General features: G+C 33.6%; 1 protein-coding gene across 1 annotated transcript in view; it reads left to right on the forward strand.

The window, feature by feature from the left end:
- Positions 1–23247, forward strand: part of ERBB4 (erb-b2 receptor tyrosine kinase 4) — a 1107258-nt gene that overhangs the window by 851491 nt on the left and 232520 nt on the right. Inside the window, exon 16 of the mRNA XM_068543793.1 lies at positions 5282–5356. Within this exon, the coding sequence (XP_068399894.1) occupies positions 5282–5356 (75 nt within the window). The remainder of the gene's footprint in view (positions 1–5281; positions 5357–23247) is intronic.

Genomic DNA, 23247 nt, shown 5'->3' on the forward strand with positions numbered 1-23247 from the left:
TCCCTGGCATCTTCTAAGGTACATGGATTCTGTAATGACTTAATCCTGATGGTTTCTTGTCTTTGTTTTCATTTATCTTCCTGCCATCCTTTTTCTAACAGCATCCATATTGTCCAGGTTCACTCACTTCCTAAGAGTTCTGTGGTCTCAGTCCCAGAATGGAATTTAGGATTTGGGCATTTCTAAATGCTTAAGCCCTCCTCTGTACACTACTGCCGTGCAACACTGTTCTTTGAGATCCTTTTAATGAAGCAATGAGGTGCTCTATGCATTCAGTCCCTTCCTTTCAAATTGAGCGTGTAGAGATAGAATCTTTCCCTAGGAAGATCATAGGGGCAGTAGGGATGATGGAACAAGTGACTATTTTTATTCCTAAACGCACGTAATAAATGACCTATCAGTAAGCGTGAGCTCACCAGGCCAACTCCAATTTGGAAAACAACTTTTCTTTTATATGCCAATATTATGTCAGCTGGATAATTCAGGAACCAAGTTAATGGAAATAGTCTTTCAAATCATTTTTCAGAAGGAAGTTCTTACTTTGAATACTGTTTAATGATCATCTGAAAGTAAAATTATCATGTAATACCTTAAAAGCCCTTTTACTACTCTAAAAGTACATTAAATGTATTGGCTCTAATAAGTTCTTTAGATGTTTTTAAAATAGGTGATCCATTTAGCTAGTACCTATCAGGAGAGTCTCACTAATATTCCTAGAGGAAAAAAAAAATAACATTGTCTCTTCTTGCCTTGACTAGAGAATTTTTATTTTAGCAGCCTTTCTCATTTCATTCATTCTTCAACTTCGTTATATTGAACACCTGTTGTGTATCAGATACAGTGATAGCTAAGTTCAGAAATAAGCAAGACACAGCTCTTGATCACTAGGAGGTCACAGTCCAGTGACTTTTTATTCTTACGATTTATATCCTTTCATCAGAGATCCCTCTGTAGTTTGAAATGATTAGCAAGAATTTAAAACTTAGAAATGAGATTCATATTTGAAATTAGCAAGATAGAAATTTTAAAAGAGGACTTGTAAACTAAATTTAGTATGCAGTTGAGTAGTCGTAAGGGCAAAGGTTATAGTTTCTTTACTAATATCACTTGCGTCCATGATGAATGTCAATTTAATTTTTGTTTGGAGACGTGAACTGGGATATTTATTTTTAATAGGGCATCTTTTAAAAATTCATTAAAAGTTTTTAGTAATATTAGAATCACGATTTGATACTATTAAATTTTCTATATGCCTTAATATTTTTCTTATCAATTCTTTTTATATTTTTAAATGTATGTAATGAAAGAATTTCCATTGATGGAGAGAACAAAAGAAGGGCTGCTTGTGGAATTATTGTCGATAACTTCTGTAATGAAATTTTAAAATATTTTTCCATTTTAATTTCAAAATTTAGAGAAGATTTTGTCAAAATATCTCAACTATGTTACTTGTATGGATATATCAAGGTGTTTAGAAATCAGTAAGTACAAGCAAATGTTAAACACAGCTCAATATTTGGAATTCCAGTTTTTTTTAATATATTATATTAACATGTTACAGTTTCTCTTTCTGAACTTTCTGTAAAGTTTCTACTTTAGAACACTAATTATCTAGAGAATTGTATTATTTCACATCCTTATTCAGTCTCTTATTTGGGATTTTGACTCTTCAAAAGTTTAACGTTTCCATTATTCTTTGATTTTCCTGAATCTACATAAATTACATGTGCTAATTATTTGCTTATATAAAGGACGAAGAGTTGAAATAGAATATACATCTTTAAATACACAGTGATTTGTATTTAGAAAAAATGGTACCACACTCTTATTCTGTCTTCCATTCTTCTTTTATCCTCAACTTATAAATACCTTTAAATCTCAAATATCCTACAAAATCTCCTAGACAAACTTTCTTGGCCTCACACCCCACCCCCTCAGTAGCTCCTCCCTTTTCCTTTGCTTCTATTCTCTTATTTGCAATTTGCTTCTCAACTCACAGCAACCTAAATTCTAGTGACCTTGACTATGACAACTAACATATTCTTAGTAGTTCTTTTACTAGACCTCTCTTGCACTTGACAACGATCGATGGTCATCCATTTCCTGAAGTTTTTTTCATGATTTGGCTTCCATGACACTGCAATTAATTGATTTTACTCAAACATATTTTCCTATGTTTCTGGCGTATGAGCTCATCTTATGTCATTTACTAATTATTGGAGTTCCTTGAGTTTCAGTCTCAGTCTCTGCTTTTCTCACTTTATAGATCCTTCTTCAGTCATCACATCCACTTACATGATTTCAGCCTTCTCCTGTATGATGTTTCAAAACTGGATCATTGTACCTGTGTCTCCTGCTTCCCTCTCCTCCCCCCACACCCTCCCCTCCACCAGACTCATCTTTCCAGATGCTGAGGAACATTTCTACCTGGATGTAGGAAAACCACACTAAACTTTAGATACCTAAGACTGAAACTACCAACCCTGCTTCCGGAACACACACACACAGAGGAAGGTGTTCCTCCTCTTGCATTATCTCACTGATGGTACCACTATTCTCAAAGCTAGAAGTATGAGTCATCTTTAGCTCCTCTGATCTTTCCCCTTCCATCATCAAATCAGCCACCAACTACTGTTTCGTTTTTTTTTTTTCCGCATACGTTTCAAGGTATTCCTTAAATCCAACTCTAGGTCGATTTAAGGTAACTCTATCCTAGTTACCGTTTCCCTAGTTTAATCCTTCATCATCTCTTACAGAGACTAAAACAGTCTTTGTGCCAAAGGAATCTGTCTGGCTCCCAGCTGACTAGCCTTCAGTGGGCAAAGAGATCAATGTATAACACAAATCTAGCAATTTCACAACTTCTTTAAAACTCTGCAGTGGTTTCCCATTAAGTTTGTTCCTAAGCAGACAGTCTTCAAGTTCTGGTTCCTTTCTAATGATCTAGCTTCTTTTTTTCCTTCTCCCTGTTGCCTCATATGTTGTTCTCTAACTATTCAGAATTATTTGTAGCTGTTCATATACTCTCTACCCTTCCTCAGATTGATGATTTTGCTCCTGCTGTTTCTTACCCTTTAGAAATTATTGCCACCCCAATCCTGGTTATCAGGACTCTGAACTCTGAACTTCAGTTTTCTAACTTCTCCGAGCGTGACCACAACCTTCTGAAACTGTGTGTCCCTCCTCCACACTCTCCTAAGTCACTCGTTCGTGTTCCTCATTATATTTATCATATTGTACAATACACATATGTTTATGCATCTGTCTCCTTCATTAAAGTTTGAGCTCATTAAGAATAGGAAAAGTGTCTAATTCATCTTTTTTCTCCCCCCAGCTCCTAGAATAGTAGGAACACTTAGCAGGCATGTGACACAGTTTTTTGTTTTTTTTTTTTTTAATGGATGAATGAAGATCTTTCATTATTCACTCTTTAACTTTCCCCTCAAGTTAAAGCTTACTTTCAAATATTTTTATCTTTCAAAGGTTATAGTAAATACAGATTACAAACTAGCCATAGCTTTCAGATTATCATTTGGAAGTAAGAAGTAGACTATTAATTTTACAAAAATGGCACTACTGTATTTTAAAAAAAACATTTTGAAGAAGGTATAATTGGAAACTAGAAAAAAATAAGTCCTTTGGAATAGAAGAAAACCATATAAGACAATTTGCAAACTTTTATACTGTTTTTTTATTTTTAGAAATGGTTTTGATTATGAATTTTGGAACCAATTAATGCTATGTGCTCTATATTTTTATTTTAATTTTTATTTCTTATTTGCTTTTTTTTTGAAAGAATTTTTCACAGTATATTTCATGTATTTCTGTACTTCTGTACATTAATTTTTTTTCTAAGCCACTCAAAGCCAATCCTCAAAAGAAAAATAATTTTCCACCTAGTAGGAATATTATAACTGATACTGATGGAGGAGGAAAATAGTGACTTAATTATTATTATACATAGTCATATTTATTTACGTGTTACAGAGTTTTCTAAAGATATAATGGACAGTCTGGCCTTATACATGAGCACCTTATTACTTCATTACATAATGATTTTAACTTCAACTTCTTTTTCAGTTTTAGAAATTAGAATTTGGAAAAAATATTACCAGAAGAATTAGACAGTTCAATAAATCATAGCTGTACAAGGAATCTTGATAATGCACTGGAGCTATATGTCTTTAATGAGAGAAAAGGGAAAGAAATACAATTCAAATTTATTGGCAGATGGAAGAAAAAATATTTCTATAATACTTCAGAATCAGAATTCTGTGTACTTATATAATTTTACTTAAATGTTAACCTCTGTGGATTCTTTGCTTACCTGAGTCTCAATTTATTCATTTACTTGGGGAGTATTTATTTATTTTTTATTGTTTGAGTTAAATATTATGACAGTTTAAATACCTGTTTTCACTTGACTGTTATGGCACTGCTTTTTTAAAAGCAAGTATCAAGATAAACTGTAGTATGGTGAAACCAATTAATTTGCTTGTTAAATGAATACATGTTTAAAGATAAGTATGTTTTAAAGACAGTCACAACCAAGGCATGGAATAATGTGATTGTGTACAGTATCCATGAGAATAACGTTAAAGCACGTTAACTCATTTTCTGCTAAAATCAATCTTTAATAATGAGTATTAAGCATCAGGTTATTATATTATATTGAATAGCTCATGTTTTTTTTTTTATTGATTTTGTTTTTTACTTCAGCTTAAAGCCTTTTAGAAGAAACTGTATACATGAAACCAATTATAGCCATTGAAATATCAAGTTATTCATCAAGACATAATATCACAAATGATTCAAATGAATTTAAAGTATTAGAAATGAGCAATATGTGCTTGGAAATTATCCACAGAAACAAGAGTACAATTTCCTTTACTGTGGACTTGTTTCTTTGCATTCCATTTGTGTAGTATTTACAATTTATTTCTGGGTATCCATCAAGTATAGTAACCTTCTCACTAGCTTTAAATTCATGATATTCAAAAATTGTCTAATAACTATAATTAAGAGTTTGACACAATCGGTATTTGTCTTATATATTATTTTTTAAAATGACTAATTTTTCTTTCCTTGTATTTTTAAAATTTGGATCTTCTGCAGGTGCATAGGCTCAAGTATTGAAGACTGCATCGGCCTGATGGATAGGTACTTGGTGTGCTTGCTTCCCATGTTCTTCCTCCAAGGCTCCATGTGTGAGCACTGGTGCATGTGTGTGCATGCCACTGTGAATGGAGAATGATGTTTTCTGTTCTGTAATTGCCTGCAGGTGTAGCGGTCCCACTAGTCATGACTGCATTTACTACCTTTGGACGGGCCATTCCACTTTACCACAACATGCTAGGTAACATCTACCATGTTTCCATTTTGTCACTCAAATCCTTTCCCAGTTATCACGGATAAAAAAGTACTAACCAGTTGGGTGAAATTTATAATATGTTAAATCAGGGAGTTTTGAAAGAGGCATATAACCCTTTACTTTTCAAGCCACATTTCTTACCTCTTCTTCCTTTATTCATTATGATTGCAGAATCCAAATTAGTAATATCACTGATTTCTAATTTTGTACAATTTAAACAATATTTTAAATATTAATCTAGAACTTTAATAGTCTTTATGTTCTTAATTATGTAGATGATTGCAAAAAATATTTTTAAGAGTGTAATTTGCGGAAGTTGATCTATTTTTGTAAGGTGTTTTTTACTTGATTCAATTTCTGATTTTATGTTATTTTGAACTGGTTGGTATATTCCCTAGGCATAAGAATTACCAAAGACTAAAGGCAGTGTAGAAAATATTTTGTGCAGGTGAAAGTACAAGTTAGAATTAAAAAACAAAATATTTCACTCATGTTTATACAAAAACCTATACATAAATGTTTGTAGTGGTTTTATTCAAAATCACCAGAACCTGGAAATTACTCAGATGTTTTTTTAATTGTGGTATATCTATACATTGTAACATTACTCAACAACAGAAAGGAACAAACTGCTGACATACACAAAACATGGATGGATCTCAAAAACATTAAGCTAAGTGTAGTGTTAGATTGTTTATTTGAGATTTTTCTTGTTTCTTGATGTGAGATTGTATTGCTATAAACTTCCCTCTTAGAACTGCTTTTGCTGCGTCCCATAGGTTTTGGGCCATCGTATTTTCATTGTCATTTGTTTCTGTGTATTTTTTTATTTCTTCTTTGATTTCTTCAGTGATCTCTTGGTTATTTAGTAGCACACTGTTTAGCCTCCATGTATTTGTGTTTTTTACAGGTTTTTTTTCCTGTAACTGGTTTCCAATCTCATAGTGTTGTGGGCAGAAAAGATGCTTGATACAATATCAATTTTCTTAAATTTTCCAAGGCTTAATTTGTGACCCAAGATGTGATCTATCCTGGAGAATGTTCCATGTGCACTTGAGAAGAAAGTGTATTCTGCTGCTTTTGGGTGGAATGTTCTATAAATATCAGTTAGATCTATCTGGTCTATTGTGTCATTTAAAGCTTGTGTTTCCTTATTAATTTTCTGTTTGGATGATCTGTCCATTGGTGTAAGTGGTGTGTTAAAGTCCCCTACTATTATTGTGTTACTGTCGATTTCTCCTTTCATGGTTGTTAGCATTTGCCTTATGTATTGAGATGCTCCTATGTTGGGTGCATAAACATTTATAATTGTTATATCTTCTTCTTGGATTGATCCTTTGATCATTATGTAGTGTCCCTCCTTATCTCTTGTAACAGTCTTTATTTTAAAGTCCATTTTACCTGATACAAGTATTGCTACTCCAGCTTTCTTTTGATTTCCATTTGCATGGAATATCTTTCTCCATCCCCTCACTTTCAGTCTGTATGTGTCCCTAGGTGTGAAGTGGGTCTCTTGTAGACAGCATATATATGGGTCTTGTTTTTGTATCCATTCAACCAGTCTGTGTCTTTTGCTTGGGGCATTTAATCCATTTACATTTAAGGTTATTATCAATATGTATGTTCCTCTTACCATTTTCTTAATTGTTCTGGGTTTGTTTTTGTGGGTCTTTTTCTTCTCTTGTGTTTCCTACCTAGAGAAGTTTCTTTAGCATTTGTTGTAAAGCTGGTTTGGTGGTGCTGAATTCTCTTAGCTTTTACTTGTCTGAAAAGCTTTTGACTTATTCACTGAATCTGAATGAGATCCTTGCTGGTTAGAGTAATCTTGATTGTAGGTTTTTCCCTTTCATCACTTTAATTATATCCTGCCACTCCCTTCTGGCTTGCAGAGTTTCTGCTGAAAAATCAGCTGATAACCTTATGGGGATTCCTTTGCATGTTATTTTTTTGTTTTTCCCTTGCTGCTTTTAATATTTTTTCTTTGAATTTAATTTTTGTTAGTTTGATTAATATGTGTCTTGGTGTGTTTTTCCTAGGGTTTATCTGTATGGGACTCTCTGTGCTTCCTGGACTTGGGTGACTATTTCCTTTCCCATGTTAGGGAAATTTTCCGTTATAATCTCTTCAACTATTTTCTCAGACCCTTTCTTTTTCTCTTCTTCTTCTGGGACCCCTATAATTCGAATGTTGGTGCGTTTAGTGTTGTCCCAGAGGTCCCTGAGATTGTCTTCAATTCTTTTCATTCTTTTTTCTTTATTCTGCTCCTCGGCAGTTATTTTCACCATTTTGTCTTCCAGCTCACTTATTAGTTCTTCTGCCTCAGTTATTCTGTTATTGATTCCTTCTAGTGTATTTTTCATTTCTGTTATTGTGTTGTTCATCTCTGTTTGTTTGTTCTGTAATTCATCTAGATCTTTGTTAAACATTTCTTGTATTTTCTCAATCCGTGCCTCCATTCCATTTCCAAGATTCTGGATCTTCTTTACTATCATTACTCTGAATTCTTTCTCAGGTAGATTGCCTATTTCCTCTTCATTTATTTGGGCTTGTAGGTTTTTACCTTGCTCCTTCATCTGTGACATATTTTTTTGCCATCTCTTTTTTTTTTTTTTTTTTAACGAGTGAGATTGTGTTCCTGTCGTACTGGTTGTTTGGCCTGAGGCTTCCAACACTGGGGTTTGTAGGCTATTGGGTAGAGCTGGGTCTTGGTGCTGAGATGAGTAAATCCGTGGGACCTCACTCCGATGAATATTCCCTGGGGTCTGAGGTTCTCTGTGAGGCCAGTCATTTGGACTCGGAGCTTCCAGTGCAGGAACTTCGGCCTGACCCTGGGCTCATGAACCAATATCCCACAAGCCGCCTGAGCCAGCAAAAGAAAAAAAAACAAAAAGCAGTAACAAAGTAAAAAATAAAATTAGACTAGGAAACTAACAGATAGGTTAGGAAGAATATAAAAATAAGCGGGAATGTAAATTGATGCAACCACTATGGGAAAGAGTATGGAGGTTCCTTAAAAAAGTAAAAATAGAACTACGATATGACCCAGCAATCCCACTACTGGGCATATACACTGAGAAAACCATAATTCAAAAAGAGACATGTACCACAATGTTCATTGCAGCACTATTTACAATAGCCAGGACATGGTACCAACCTAAATGTCCATCGACAGATGAATGGATAAAGAAGATGTGGAACATATATACAATGGAATACTACTCAGCCATAAAAAGAAATGAAATTGAGTTATTTGTAGTGAGGTGGATGGACCTAGAGTTTGTCATACAGAGTGAAGTAAGTCAGAAAGAGAAAAACAAATACTGTATGCTAACACATATGTATGGAATCTAAAAAAAAAAAAAAAAAATGGTACTGATGAACCTAGTTGCAGGGCAGGAAAAAAGAGGTAGACATAGAAAATGGACTTGAGGACATGGGGTGGGAGGGCAAAGCTGGGGCGAAGTGAGAGTAGCAGCGACATATATACACTACCATGTAAAATATTTAGCCAGTGGGAAGCAGCAGCATGGCACAGGAGATCAGCTTGCTGCTTTGCCACAACCTAGAGGGATGGGATAGGGAGGATGGGCGGGAGGCTCAAGAGGGAGGGAATATGGGGACATGTGTATGCATATGGCTGATTCACTTTGTTATGCAGCATTAACTAACACAGTATTATGAAGCAATTATACTCCAATAAAGATCTATTAAAAAATAAAAACATTAAGCTAAATGAAAGAAGCTAGACTTAAAAGAATACATAGTATAGGATTCCATTTATAAGGCATTCTTGGAAAGGAAGAACTATGGAGACAGATGTCGATCAGTATTGCCAGGAACTGGGAGGTGGGAGATGAGTTGGACTACAAAAGGTCATAAGGAAATTTGGGGACATGGTGGAACTGTTCTGTATCTTGATAGTGGTGATGGTTGCACAAATGTATGGGCTTGTCAAAAATGGTCATTCAGTTAAAAAATACATTGTACTGTATATAAATTATACCTCAATAAATTTGACTTTTAAAACATCTCATATTTAGGAAAATAGTAACTTTACAATGTTATGTGGAAATATTGTTAGCTTTCTTTATGAAACAAATTAATTGTATCTTTTGGAAGAGAGAAAGTAGTACTAAATTACAATTAGCAAAGCAACTGTTTTGGATAAAGCTGCCTTTTCATGTAAAGTTTTGATTGAAATATAACATATATAGTGTAAAAATACATAAAACCTAAGTGTAAAGCTCAGTGAATTTCTCCAAATGAAACATTTATGTAATCATCAGCCAGATCAAGAAACAGAATAGTATCAGAACCAGAAACGCTTCTTGTGCTCCATTCTGAGGGTAACAACTGCCCTGAATGCTAACAACATAGGTCAGTTTGCCTGTTTTTCTACTTTGTATAAATTGAATCATACACTATGTCCTCTTTACATCTGGCTTCTTTTGCTAAATATTATATTTATGAGATTCATCTAAGTCATGTAATTTAGTTGTAGTTTTTTTTCAGTTATATGGTATTTTGCCTTTAAATGTTTTTAAAACAGTCAAATGAGTGATATGTCTTATTAACAAATTATTTTAATGAAGTAAATAGAGCAATTCAACTCTAAAAAAATATATATAATGTGATAGAGTTAAGTGACTTATACAACAGTGGCACTTTGGCATTTGGGCACAATCAAGACCAGTTAGTACAGTTGTTCAGAACAAGGTCAAATTATGGGAAAAAAAAATCAATAAGAGAGAGACAGAGAGAGAAGGAGGGAGGGAAAGAGAATCTAAGGCCCAAACTGCAGTTTTATAAGCTAGCGTATATTTTATATTTTCCTATATACATGAAATATTTTTTCCTCCTTGAGCCTTTGGTTGAGTCACTGTACTATCACTTTGAAGCATGTTTTCACATTCGTTTTGATGATTTTTTAAAAATTATCACAGCCAATTAACAAGAGGTGATGTAGTATGGTGGTTAAGTGTGCTGTCTTTGGAATTCAATTTTCTGAGTTCAAAGTCAGGTTCTACCATTTTTTAGATGTGTGACCTTAGGGAAGTTCCTTATATTATCTGAGCTTCACTTTCCTCATTATACAATAGGAATATTAATATCATTCATAAATTGGCTATGAAGATTGAATGAGTCTATAAAACAATGCCTGGTTTAAATAAATCACTCAATAAATGCTATTACTTATTATTTCCCTAGATATCAAATATTTTAAATGTTGAGGATGGAGGAACATACCCCTCTAGGGGGAGGGAAGTCTCTCAGAGTCACCCAGGGAGCTTTGATGTGTCCCTATACCTCTTTGATAGTCCTTTGAAGGAAAGGAGGACATTTCTTTCTTCATCTTGAGAATCACTGTCATAACGAGGGCCACTGGTACCAATGGCAGTAGGTCATAGGCAGAGGCATAAGCAGAGACAGAGAAAGAGTTAAAACCATAGTGATGGGTGACTTGTGGTTTTCAATGATAGTGATTGAAGTTATATAACTCAAAATCATAGTGTATCTTATAGATTTAATATTTACAACATTTAAACAAAAGTGGTTTGGGAATTTTCAGTCCTCTTGCTTGCATAGATTCCCAGGCCATTCCCTATAGTCTCAGACTAATACACCTAATTCAGATGAGTTTTGTCATAAATAGGTGACCGTGACCAGTAGCAACATATAGATTGTATAGTTCAGCCCATCATTCCGGTGAAAAATCACCTGTAGGCCTTTGTACAGGTAAAGAGCAGAGGTTCTTGAATGTGAAAGCCTGAGTTCAAGTGTTGACTCTACAATATTTTTTATCTGTAAAATGGGGACAATAATGGTAATACTTAAAATGAGAATCCTTATACCTCATAAAATTGGTGTGAAGATTAAATGAGATAATGCAAAGGAGCCATTATCTAGTATATGTTCACTGGTGATATTTATGACTCTAGTTGAAATGTTAGCAAAACAGTCTTTTTAAAAGTCTCATGATATTGTGTTCTATTAGTATTTTATATCAGGGCATTAATCCAATAGTTCAATGGCTATGGAATTAACATATCAAAATTTCTCAGGTTTTAAGTACTTAAATTTTATATCACACTTCTAAGTATAATGATCTCAAAGAATTGGTAGTAGGTAGCTAATTGTTCCTTTCAGAAAACTCTAGATGTCCTTAATTAATACCTATTTTGAACTTAAATTTAAAGCAATGTGACTCTGTTCTTCAATTGTATTGACTTGTTAGATTTGATTGACTTGCCAGAGGCTGTTTATAAGGCAATTTGGAATTTACATTAAAGATTTAGCTTGGACACTTTGGAAAAGTATTTATGACCATAGAGCATTTTGACATGGATTGGGTAAGAAGTAAAAGTAACAGGTACCTCCTTTTTCCGGTCCTTAGTATTGCAGTAAATGCTTGCCTCTCTGAAATGGGGTGGGTATATATTCAATTGAAAGCAGGTGACTAGTCTAGTAATATTCAGATCATTTTCCATTTTTAAATTCCATCACAGTTTTCTTTAAGCTTCTGTCTGAATTGATTAAAATAAATCTTACATAATAGGAGGACAAAAACATGATATAAAATAATGTTTTAAGTTTCATAAACCATGCTTTAACTGGGAGATTATCCAAAGCCTAGTTTTTTTTTAGTTACAGAAAATTACATTGAGCATGTCAATGTGGCCATTTCAAGATATTTAGAGTTCATACTCCCTACTGCCCCATTATGCTATATTCTATTTCCTAAACCAGCAGGAAAAGAAATTGAAGATTTAAATGAAAACAGGTGAAATGTTTCCAATCTTGATCGACTTTCATTTTCTAAGCAGTGTTATTCTTTCCCGAGCCTGCAATTTGTGAATTGGTTTTCCACACTCGATTTGCCTTACAGGCTGCTGCTGGAATTTCTTCCAGGAAGATTGGATAGGATAGTATAGAACTTTTTTTTTACCTGTAGTCTCCTAGAATATGCTACTTATAGTGAAAATAATACTTGATATTTTGAAACGTCTCCATTCTTTCCTTATCTGAAATAAATGCCTTAAAAATAGCATTTAGCTTTGATGCTCTTCCTTCTCCATCAAGGATCTTATGAAGAAATATGTTCAAAAAGTTTATTATTAATATTATTATTATTATTCTTTTTTGTATGCTATTTATTTTAGCTTGCATATATGCTGTTTTCATATAGATTCTGATAAACAATGTATTAGATTCTATTCTATTTTAGTTTCTTTGTCAAACATATATCCAAATCTTTTTTAAAATCCTTACTCCATTAGAGACTAAACTTGTTCATCTCAGCAAGCAAAGTCTCTATTTGGTAAAGCATTTTTTTTGTTAGCTAGCAATTCAGACTGTAAACTAATAATTTTTATTGAATTTGTGACAGAAGTTATAACAACTACTAGATATATGTTCAAGCATTTTTATCTGGCTGTTTGTTTCAACTCAATTATCCTAAATGCTTCACAATATGAAATAAGGTAATTGAACTTAGTTTAACTCCCTAAATCTCATATAGCCAGGTATTTGAAACGTTTTATATTCCTGTCGCATTTTAATGCCTGTGTCACACTTTTACTTTACGATATAGTGGTTATTACCTAAGAGGTCACATAACGGCTTATTCTTTAGCAGTGTGACCCATGTGTGATATATGAGAGAGATGATGTGATATTGTTGGCACCACTTGCACAAATGGCACAATCCTTTTTCTTTGTTTTACCCCCAAGGAACTTAATTCTTATGTCCAAATCGAACGGTCAAAGTTGCCTGTAGATAGTTACCTTATTTGAGTGGCAGTTGTGTTATGATCCCTAAGTACAATAAATAAAAGTACACAGGCTTTTTATTATAAGTCTATCCTTAGTCCACCATGTTCTAGACATTAAATTTACTTTTGAATTAAAGAGCATTCAAAGAGGTGAAGGAGAGGGTGTGAATTTCTTCTTTTCCAGCTGATTTGGGTCCCACACTTCCCAGTACTCATAAAATACCAAAATTGTCAAAGAAGCATAAGGCAAGAGTAAAACATTTCAGATCAGTTGTTGTTAATTCCTGTTCATACAGTTCAAGTGGTTATTTTAAACAAAAGTATTTAGTGGCACAAGGTTGCATGAGTGGCTTTTATAATGATATCTAAATGCCCACACATTGTTACAAAGCTTTTACAGATATAGAAACATTAATATTAAACTCAAAACCACTGACTGTAAAAATGTGACCAGAAGTCATAGTTACAGTTGAAAGTCAAAAGAGATTTTAAGAGCATTGACTTTAGAACTGTAATAGAAAATCTAAAGATAGCATTATTGAACTGGGAAGATGTTTATTATACTAGTTAAGGGTCAGAGCAAAAATTCAGTGGATCGAGGGACCCATTATGAATACTTTTTCACTCTTTCCCATAAGCATCTCTTGCTACAGCATAGAAATTATGGTGTTTGTAATTATTAATTTCTGATCTGGAATGATGTCAGGACTGCCTTCAGTCAGTTATCTCAGAATATCTTAAGCTTCACTGAAATTCGTTACTGACAATCCAATGCGTTTTATTAAAAATGGAAGCAAGAAAATGAAAGATATTCCTGAAGCCTCGGCTCCTTTCTTTAGACAGATATTTACAGTTTTAAAAGTACTTTACATGTGTTTTTCCAATATTCAACCCCTGGTATTGTTTTCTTATAGAGTACAATTTAGAGGTATAAGTATGTCATCGATATTACTCAGGATTTGTATTTGGGATTTTAGTAGACTAGAATATTGAATTTTATTTCATAATATTTTATTTCTAATATCTTTCAGACTAAGAGCTGTCTAAATTGCAACCGACTAAAAATATAAACCCATTGCAAACATTTCTGTAGCTGGTATATATAGAAATACATTGACAAGGTACAAAGGAAGTGAAAAACTAAGAGATATGGCAAAATGAACAAGTAATTCCTAATAAAGAAAAATTACTTCATGCTTTCAAATGACTAAGACGTAAATATGTTAAACAACTAGTTTTATATATATATATATATGTTTGTATATATTGTAAAAAATGACATTTGACCTGGTCCCTTACTAACATCTGACACAAAAGTTATCAGTAAATTATTGGAAGTCCTAAGGTAATGCCTTCTCATCTAGTCAGCACCCAAATACTATTGTTTGAATATCTTGGAATTTACTGTGCTATAGAATGATGAGGGTTACCACATATAGCATATATCTTTGATCATTTACCTACTCCTGGTATTTAATCCTTAAAATCATGCTTAGTATGTGTGTGAAATGATTTCAGTGTTTTATAGAAAAAAAATCAGAATAATTATATAACAGTGAATGTATTAAACTTCTCCAGTGTGAAGGTATTAGTGAATTTAGCATCTAAAACTATCAGAGTTTGCCCTCAAGCCCTATTTTGAAATTCAAAACATTGTAAATCTGGATTATATATTTGATAACTAAAATGGTAAGGATTAAAAAAAAAAACTTTGTGAATAGGGATGAAAGTGAATGAATTGTTCAACTGCTATATAAGTTTTTTATTACCATATAAAAAATTACCATAAACTTAGCAGCTTAAAAACAGAAATACAAACAAAAACACGGTTCTATAGGTAAAAGTACAGGCATGTCTATTTAGGTCTTCTGCCCATTTTTGGATTGGGTTGTTTGTTTTTTTGATATTGAGCTGCATGAGCTGCTTGTATATTTTGGAGATTAATCCTTTGTCAGTTGCTTCGTTTGCAAATATTTTCTCCCATTCTGAGGGTAGTGAGGTGGATGGACCTAGAGACTGTTATACAGAGTGAAGTAAGTCAGAAAGAGAAAAACAAATACCATATGCTAACACATATATATGGAATCCAAAAAAAAAAAAGGTTCTGAAGAACCTAGGGGTAAGACAGGAATAAAGACTCAGACGTAGAGAATGGACTTGAGGACATGGGGAGGGGGAAGGGTAAGCTGGGATGAAGTGAGAGAGTGGCATGGACATATATACGCTACCAAATGTAAAATAGATAGATAGTGGGAAGCAGCCACACAGCACAGGGAGATCAGCTCGGTGCTCTGTGACCACCTAGAGGAGTGGGATAGGGAGGGTGGGAGGGAGACACAAGAGGGAGGAGATATGGGGATATATGTATATGTATAGCTGGTTCACTGTTATAAAGCAGAAACTAACACACCACTGTAAAGCAATTATACTCCAATAAAGATGTTAAAAAAAAAAAAAAGTATAGACATGGCTGGGTTCTCTCCTTAGGATGTCACCAGGCTGAAACCAAGGTGCTGTCTAGGCTATGTTCTCACCCAGAGCTTGGAGTCCTTTTCCAAGTTTACTCAGGTGGTTGGCAGAATCTGGGTCCTTGCAGTTATAGGACTGTGGCTCTTGTTTCATTGCTTATTCTTTGCCTTGGGCATTCCTTGTCATGTAGCCTGTTCCCTCTTCAAAGACAGCAACAGTGTGCCAGCTTTCTCATTATTGAATCTTTTAATTTTTACCTCTCTGACCTCTAGACCTAAATTCAAAGTCACCTTGATTAGATCAAGCCCACCTGATTGTCTCCCTGCCTTAAGGTCAAGTAATTTGGGACCTTAATTACATCTGCAAAATCCTTTTATAGCCCACCCAGAATAGTATTTGATTGAATAACTGGGTGAATGTATGTTTATACACTACAGGCTGGAATCCTGTGGGCCATCTTTGAATTCTGCCTACTTTACCTACCATAGCACTTTCAATGCTCCCTTTCTTATTTCTTCTTGTCCTGCAAGAAAGGAACTTTATTTTCTGTGTCCTGTGCAACTTTGCCATATAAGAACACCTTTAAGTCTGAGAGAAATTTGTCTTGCTACCTTCAAATAATTTATTGCTTGTTTGTCTGAAAAAGAGCCAAAAGCAAGCAATTAAAGTATTGTCTTAGAACTAAAACCAGCGTTCTTTTGTACATTTAAAACCAGGGTTCTTTTGTATAATTATTTTCTATAAGGTAAGGTCTCAATGTACACATTGGCTCCAAGTGTTCAATACTCCATTTGTGAGCAGTAACTCATAGTATAATTAGGATCAAACTGCCCCGATGTTAACTCCAAGTTTATTGCCTTTCCATTTATTTATCAGACTGGTGAGTCTTCCCCAAGAGTGCTCTAGACCTGCCTGGTTCAATATGGTAACCATAAGCCACATGTGCTCATTGAGCACTTTAAATATGGTTAAAACAAATTGAGATGTGCTGTAATTGTAAAATGTACACCAGATTTTAAAGACATTGTATGAAGAAAGGAATGTAAAATATCTCATTAAAATTTTGCATTGATTACATGTTGAAATGCTAATAATTTTGGACATACGGGTTAAATAAAATTTTATCATAATTAATTTCATCTCTTAAGAATACGTCTACTAGAATATTTTAAATAACCATTTGCTTGCATTAGATATCTGTTGCACAACACTACTCTAGAGCTGTTATAAAACTTGGAATACTCTTACCAATGAAAACCTTTCATCACACACTCATCTATGCAGTTATACAAATAGAATTTATGGTAGATATTTAAAGGGATAGAATTAAAATTTAATATAAACAGAAACTAATTTTTTTTCTTACCTTCTCACCTTGGAGGTCACAGATTTTGATTCTAGAATGTGATATCTAGATGGAGAGGTAGCAGGCCTTTTTCCTATGAATATTTTGGTAACAGTTTTGAGCACAATAAGAATGATGGAGGGAATCGTTTTTCATGTTCACAAAAGGGTATTTATTTTACCATCTTTGATAGGTTGCAGATGGGATGAGTCAGGCAGAGCCAAGGAGAAACATCTGTTTGCCTGTACCCATTGCATATATCTGTAGATTGATATGTGCCCACAGATCTTATAAACTTTTACAAGAGAAGACTAAAATATGATCATCTGGGTCTGCATTCAGAATTCTGAGTATTGTCTACTTTTTAAATTGAAAATCACTCAGAGACATGGAATTATATTGCAAAGACTCTCTTAAAATTGCATCTTGTAGCCAATATTTCTATTAAAATATTGTTTCAATTTTTATGTCATAAATGAACAATACTTAAGCAGAAATATTTCTTAGGTATAGGTCAAAGTTTCTATTTTTATGCCTGACATATATATATATGTCTATTCAGAAAAGAGTCACAATTATTCTCCCATATAACTCAGGCATACAGTGGATTAGACCCTAGTATCTTTTCTTTTTTTACATTTCCTATTTAACTAAAGGAATCTAATTAACTGGGACCCCATTCTGTGATGTGGTTACATAAAATGATATGTAGATATTAACTTAAATTGCTCTCTTCATGATTTTTTCTTATTAACCTCAGCACATTCCCTAACTAATCATTCTTTCATAAACATACAATTATTTTTTATACTATGTACGTAGGCAGGAGCCAATTAACAGAGAGCGCTTTGATTTACCAAAGAAATTCCTCACAGTGATTTCATTCTTTGCTACCACCCCCCCCCAAACCAAAAATGATATAATTTCATTTTAGTAATTTCACAGTAACTCATAACCAACGAAAGAATGATCAGGAAAGGGAAACCCACCTCTAATAAACACTGAATGCCTGTAGCCATTGCAGTTTTTATAGCATTCTGTTCCTCTGCCCAGAGTAAAGCATTCCATATGCTTGAGTCATTTATGGAATAATTATAGTTACTTTTAGTAGAATTAAAAATAAAGCAGCAATAACAAAACCCCTTACCATAAAAAGTTTACTTGTTGAAGGGGAAAAAAAAACAACAACGATTTTTTAAATGAAAACAGCAAAATCTGTTTCCAAAGTTGTTTGTTTCTTGAACCTCTGGATCCCAAATCCTAGTGTTCAAATCCCAAGTTCAAATCCCAGAGTAAATGCCACCATTGTTCTATGCACTAAGAAAGAAAGGAACAACGGAAAAATCAAAACACCAGTTCTTATTTCTTTCTTAGAATAGCGTTACTTTTTCCAAAATCTCTTAGAGCTTGTTTTTTGCCATCCTTTAAAAAAAAAAATTCTAATATATGTCTATCAGGTGCACTACACTATCACATTTAACTTTCATGATATAAAATAGTTATCACCGTTATCATTTAACAAATGAAACAGGTTCAGAGTAATTAAGCAATTTACAAAAAATCACTTGTCTGGTAAGTGGAAGAGCAAAGATTTGAGCTCAATTGTGTGTGATTGATTCTAAAAACCACATTTCCTTCTTTCTACTAGATTGGTTCCCAAGTGGAAGAACAGTTAAGAGTTATTCCTATGGTGAGGCTGATTGAATATTTTATAGCCTACTAAAATAGTTTCACCCATTGTCTTTCCCTTAGTCCTGACTTTTACCTATTTAGCTTTCCTCCGATGTATAGCATTTTATAATGCTTGTCCTCACACAGCGTATTTTAGTCTAACAAGACACCTGGCACTGCTTGGTGAGAATATATCAATATTTCCCATGTTCTAAGCATATACTCATGTAGGATGGTAACATAATACAAATATATTTTTACTTTTTTATATATTAATACGTTAGTGACAAATCTAAGACATTTATGAATAAACATAGGTGACTTTTTTTTTTTTTAAATCTTTTCTATAGTGGCAGTTATTTATAAATTCTATATGGATTTGGTAAAAGTACTGTGGTTCCATATGAGAACTGCTTCCATCAGATCTGACACTAATTCCATTAATGCTGCCACCCCCAGACTCACTTACCAAAGGTGGAAATAAGAATCCAAGCTTTATGGACACTCAGCAATAAAATAACAGACAATATAGTGCTGGGCTTTGGCAGGCTTTTCCTTTAGATTTTCCTCTCTAGTTTATACTGTAAGATTTGTGGGATGGGGCAAAGTTGATTGAAAGTCATAATGAGCATAAAATGTAAAGCATGAATCCCTAGATTGTGTATCATTTGACTCTATTTGATAAGGTAAAAAGTGACTTCTGCTAAGAAAAAGTCTTCCCACTATTGATACAATCAAACATACCATATTTTATTTGTTTTTTGAAATGATGAAACAAGAAAAAACCCACTCTTCTATATATGCTACTTAACAATAACCAGCCAGTAAATATTCATTATAATTACTACACGTCAAGCACTGAGGAGAGAATGAAAAAAAAAAAAAAATTAACACAATCCCTAATATAAAATTTACAGTGCAGTAAAAGATGTAAAATATTTAATATCATTTTATAATTATTTGCATTTTTATTTACTATGAGGAAAATTGTAAATGGATTGGATGATGTTGGGATGGTAAAATAGAAAAATATTACAGATGACACCTGGGTTTTTGATCTGAGTTAACTGGGTGAGAGGTGATGTCATAAGCTGAGACAAAGACTCAAGAAGAAGTGGAACAAATTTTATGGGGAAAATAAAAAATTCTGTTTGGGGTGTGATAAGCTTAAGATGCTTACTTGAAATCTGAGTGAAGATTTTGCATGGGCAGATCGTTGTAACACTCTGGAGCTCAAGAGAGGGGTCTGAATCATCAATCATATTTAAATCCATAACACTGGATGAGATTGCACAGGCAGACTGTGCAGATGGAAATGAAAACTTAGCAATGAGCCTTAGGATATTCCATCATTTAAGGGACAGAAGAGAGGAGAACGATATAATATAACGATGGAGATTAAGACAGAGAAATTGAGGGTAGGAGGAAAACCAGGAAAAAAATGAATTCTGGAAACCAAGTGAAAAAAGTTACTAGGTGAAGGGGAGTGAGACTAAGACTAATGCTGATAGAGAAGAAGTATTGACCATCTTATCTGACAAGATGGAGGTTATGGGTGAAACTTGGAGCAGTTTCCATTGGAGTGGTGGCGACAAAATGGATTAAGACTTGAAATGGCTCAAGAAGAGGCTGGGAGACAGAAATAGAGACAACTTGTACAGAGAAAGCTTTCAAAAGGTGTTTGCTGCAAATAGAGAATATGAGATCAAGAGAAAGTTTTTTTTGTTTATTTGTTTTTCTTAAGTTGGGAAACATTATAACATATTTGTAAGATGATGGGAATGATTCAAAAAAATATTTCAGGAGATAATGAACAACTGCAGGCAAAATTTTCTTTAGTTATCAGAAGGGATGGAATTCAGTATGCAAATGGAGAAGTTGGCCATAGAAAGGAGCAGGAACTGTGCATCCATTGTAACTGGAAGAAGTTTAGAGATTATAGGCAAATAGGCAGGTAGACCGTGGATTTGCTGGTAAGAAGATGGGGCAATTCACAACCTATCATCTTTTTAAATGAAACATAAGATGAGGTCATCATTTTAGATTAGTGTAGGGGAGGCAATATTGGAATTTTTAAGGAAGAGAAGATTTGATAGTCCACCAAAGATAGAAGGAGCTCATACTAGATGTATAGTATAAATTAGAATGATCCCTTTGCCGTGTTTTATTCAGCCATGTTATGATTGTTTAGATCATGTAGGCATGGGTACTTGGAAATTTGTGTTTACCCAGGATTGGAGTTTTGCCAGGTATCTACTAGAGCCAGGAGGTAGAGACCAATGAATTAAGGCTATATGAAACAGAAATGATAATAGCAAAGGTCATAAAATTTAAGTTGAGTAATGCGGGAAGTCGGCAGATAAGGGAGGCTGAATGTACAATGAAAACATATTAGGGTCAATGGCCTGAAGTTCCCAATATTATCAAATATTGTTGAAGTATAGATAACAGCCTAGGTGGACTAAAAAAAGAGAAGCTGCTAGCCTGAAAGTAGTGTACTTGAAATAAAAGTTCTGGAGGTAGTGCCATAAATATTACAATGAATGGGAGTGGGAGGCTGAAGATATTGGACGTGAATAAGCAGGGAATTGGAAGTCAGGTAGTTGGATGAAGATGGAGAGAAGTGAGAAGATTCAACAATTATTTAGAATTTAAAATTTTTTACTGGGTTTGGTAATTAACTAGATATGAAGTGATTAAGAGAAGAAACTCTTCGTAATTATTACTAGGTTTCTGACTTGGAAAGTTGGATGGATGTTGGTAACATTAACTTATATGTGGCACAGTGTGGCGGTGATAAACTCATGAATGTATTTTTGGATGGGTTGAATTTGGGGTGATTTTGGTAGATCCAAGTGATGTTAAGTAGGAAATTTAATGTGCAGCTATGGAAGTCTCTCCAAATACAGGTGGAATAAAAATGAATAGGAAGTGTGAAATACAGAGAACTAGTGTTGATGTATTTTGAGAAATTTACACTTGAAGAAAAGGAGAGAGTTAGGGAAATAGTTGGAGAGAGAATAATATCAAGAGAAGGATATATTGAAGATAGATGAAATTTCAGTCTGTTTTGGAAGACCTTATAGAGAGTGAAAGGGTAGAGACACAGGAGAGAGAGATCATCAATTATAGGAATTTCCTGAAAAATCTAGAAGAATTAGGAGGCAAAGGAAATGTGAAAGGATTAGACTTGCAGACAAAAAGACACCTGTCATCATTTTATCAGGAGAGAGAAATAGAGGGTAGAGAAGATTCAGATAGATGAATAGATAAAGGCTGAGGGAGTTTCTGTTTAATGTTCTGTATTTTCTCTGAAGTTTTAGATGAAGCCATCTTACCAAGAAGGAGGAAGGGTATGTTTTAGTATGTGTGAATGTGTGAAGGGAGTAATGGTCTGAGATTTTTAAATTCAAATATAAACTGTGCTAACTTTTGCATTTAAAATATTCTGATGCTAATTCACAGATCATCAATAATTTGCAATGTGTTACTCTATGTGTATACAACTGAAGGTCACCCTTTTTTATTTTTGTATGAATTTGCTATCAATGACTCTGGACTCATTAAATTAGAAGACTGCTAAATATTTAATCAGAATCTAACAGCATCCTGTGTGTGTTCTGAGAAATTAACAGATTTCAATACCTGTAGTGATAATTGCAAAATGCTGATATATAACAATTACTCCAAATCACACCATTATCACAAACATCAGCAGTTTTTTGTGTGCAATGGTGCAGGTAGAGAACATTTGTATATCAGGAAATCAGGAATTTTTTTTCCTATTTCAATGTTCTTGAAATGCTCTTAAGTAAGGAATTATGTTGTAAGGAACAATCCCTTACAAATAAAATGTATTTGCATCTGATTGTATTGATGTAACTAAATTTATCCTCAAACCGTGGTTCTTGTCTTGGCAATTTGTGCCACGTGCCTCCCTTAAATCTAAAGCCAGTAAAGGTAGAATTCACCATCCTGACGGTTAGAGCAAACTAGCCGGGATTTAGGTATTTCTTTTTCTTTTCTTCTTCCTGTTTTTTTTAAAGATTAATTATTATCTTCAATATATTTTAAAATGATATTTAAAATTACAAAAGTAAAACATGCTCAGTGTATTAAATATAGAGGTATGTGTGTATATATGTATGTTTATCCTTCTACACATTTACTCATATACTAATACATATATATAATAACAAAGGGTTTCATTTATTTACAGATATGGGAACACCACACATTTTTCAGCAACTTACCTTACTAGCTTAATAGTACATTATGAACAGCCTTCCAGATCAATGGCTTCTTTTTATGGTCGCATTGTTTTCCCTGCCATTAATGTACCACCAATCCTATATTGAAAGATAGATTGTTCCAAATTTGTGTCTTTCACAAATTATAAAATAACATATATGTGTATATCTGGCATTATAAAAAATATGTTTAGCTAGGCATAAATTAAAATACATGGAAAATATTCAATTTATCATTCAAATTTGCTAATCATTATTCAAAAATGTCAAATAGACAATATATTAAAAATTATAAACCTACAAATATTTGAGTTAGAAAACATTTGAGTTACAGTCTCATTTATATTTATATATAATTTGATATCATAAT

Source organism: Eschrichtius robustus, chromosome 5 (genome assembly GCF_028021215.1).
Source record: "Eschrichtius robustus isolate mEscRob2 chromosome 5, mEscRob2.pri, whole genome shotgun sequence".
NCBI classification, from domain to species: Eukaryota; Metazoa; Chordata; class Mammalia; order Artiodactyla; family Eschrichtiidae; genus Eschrichtius; species Eschrichtius robustus.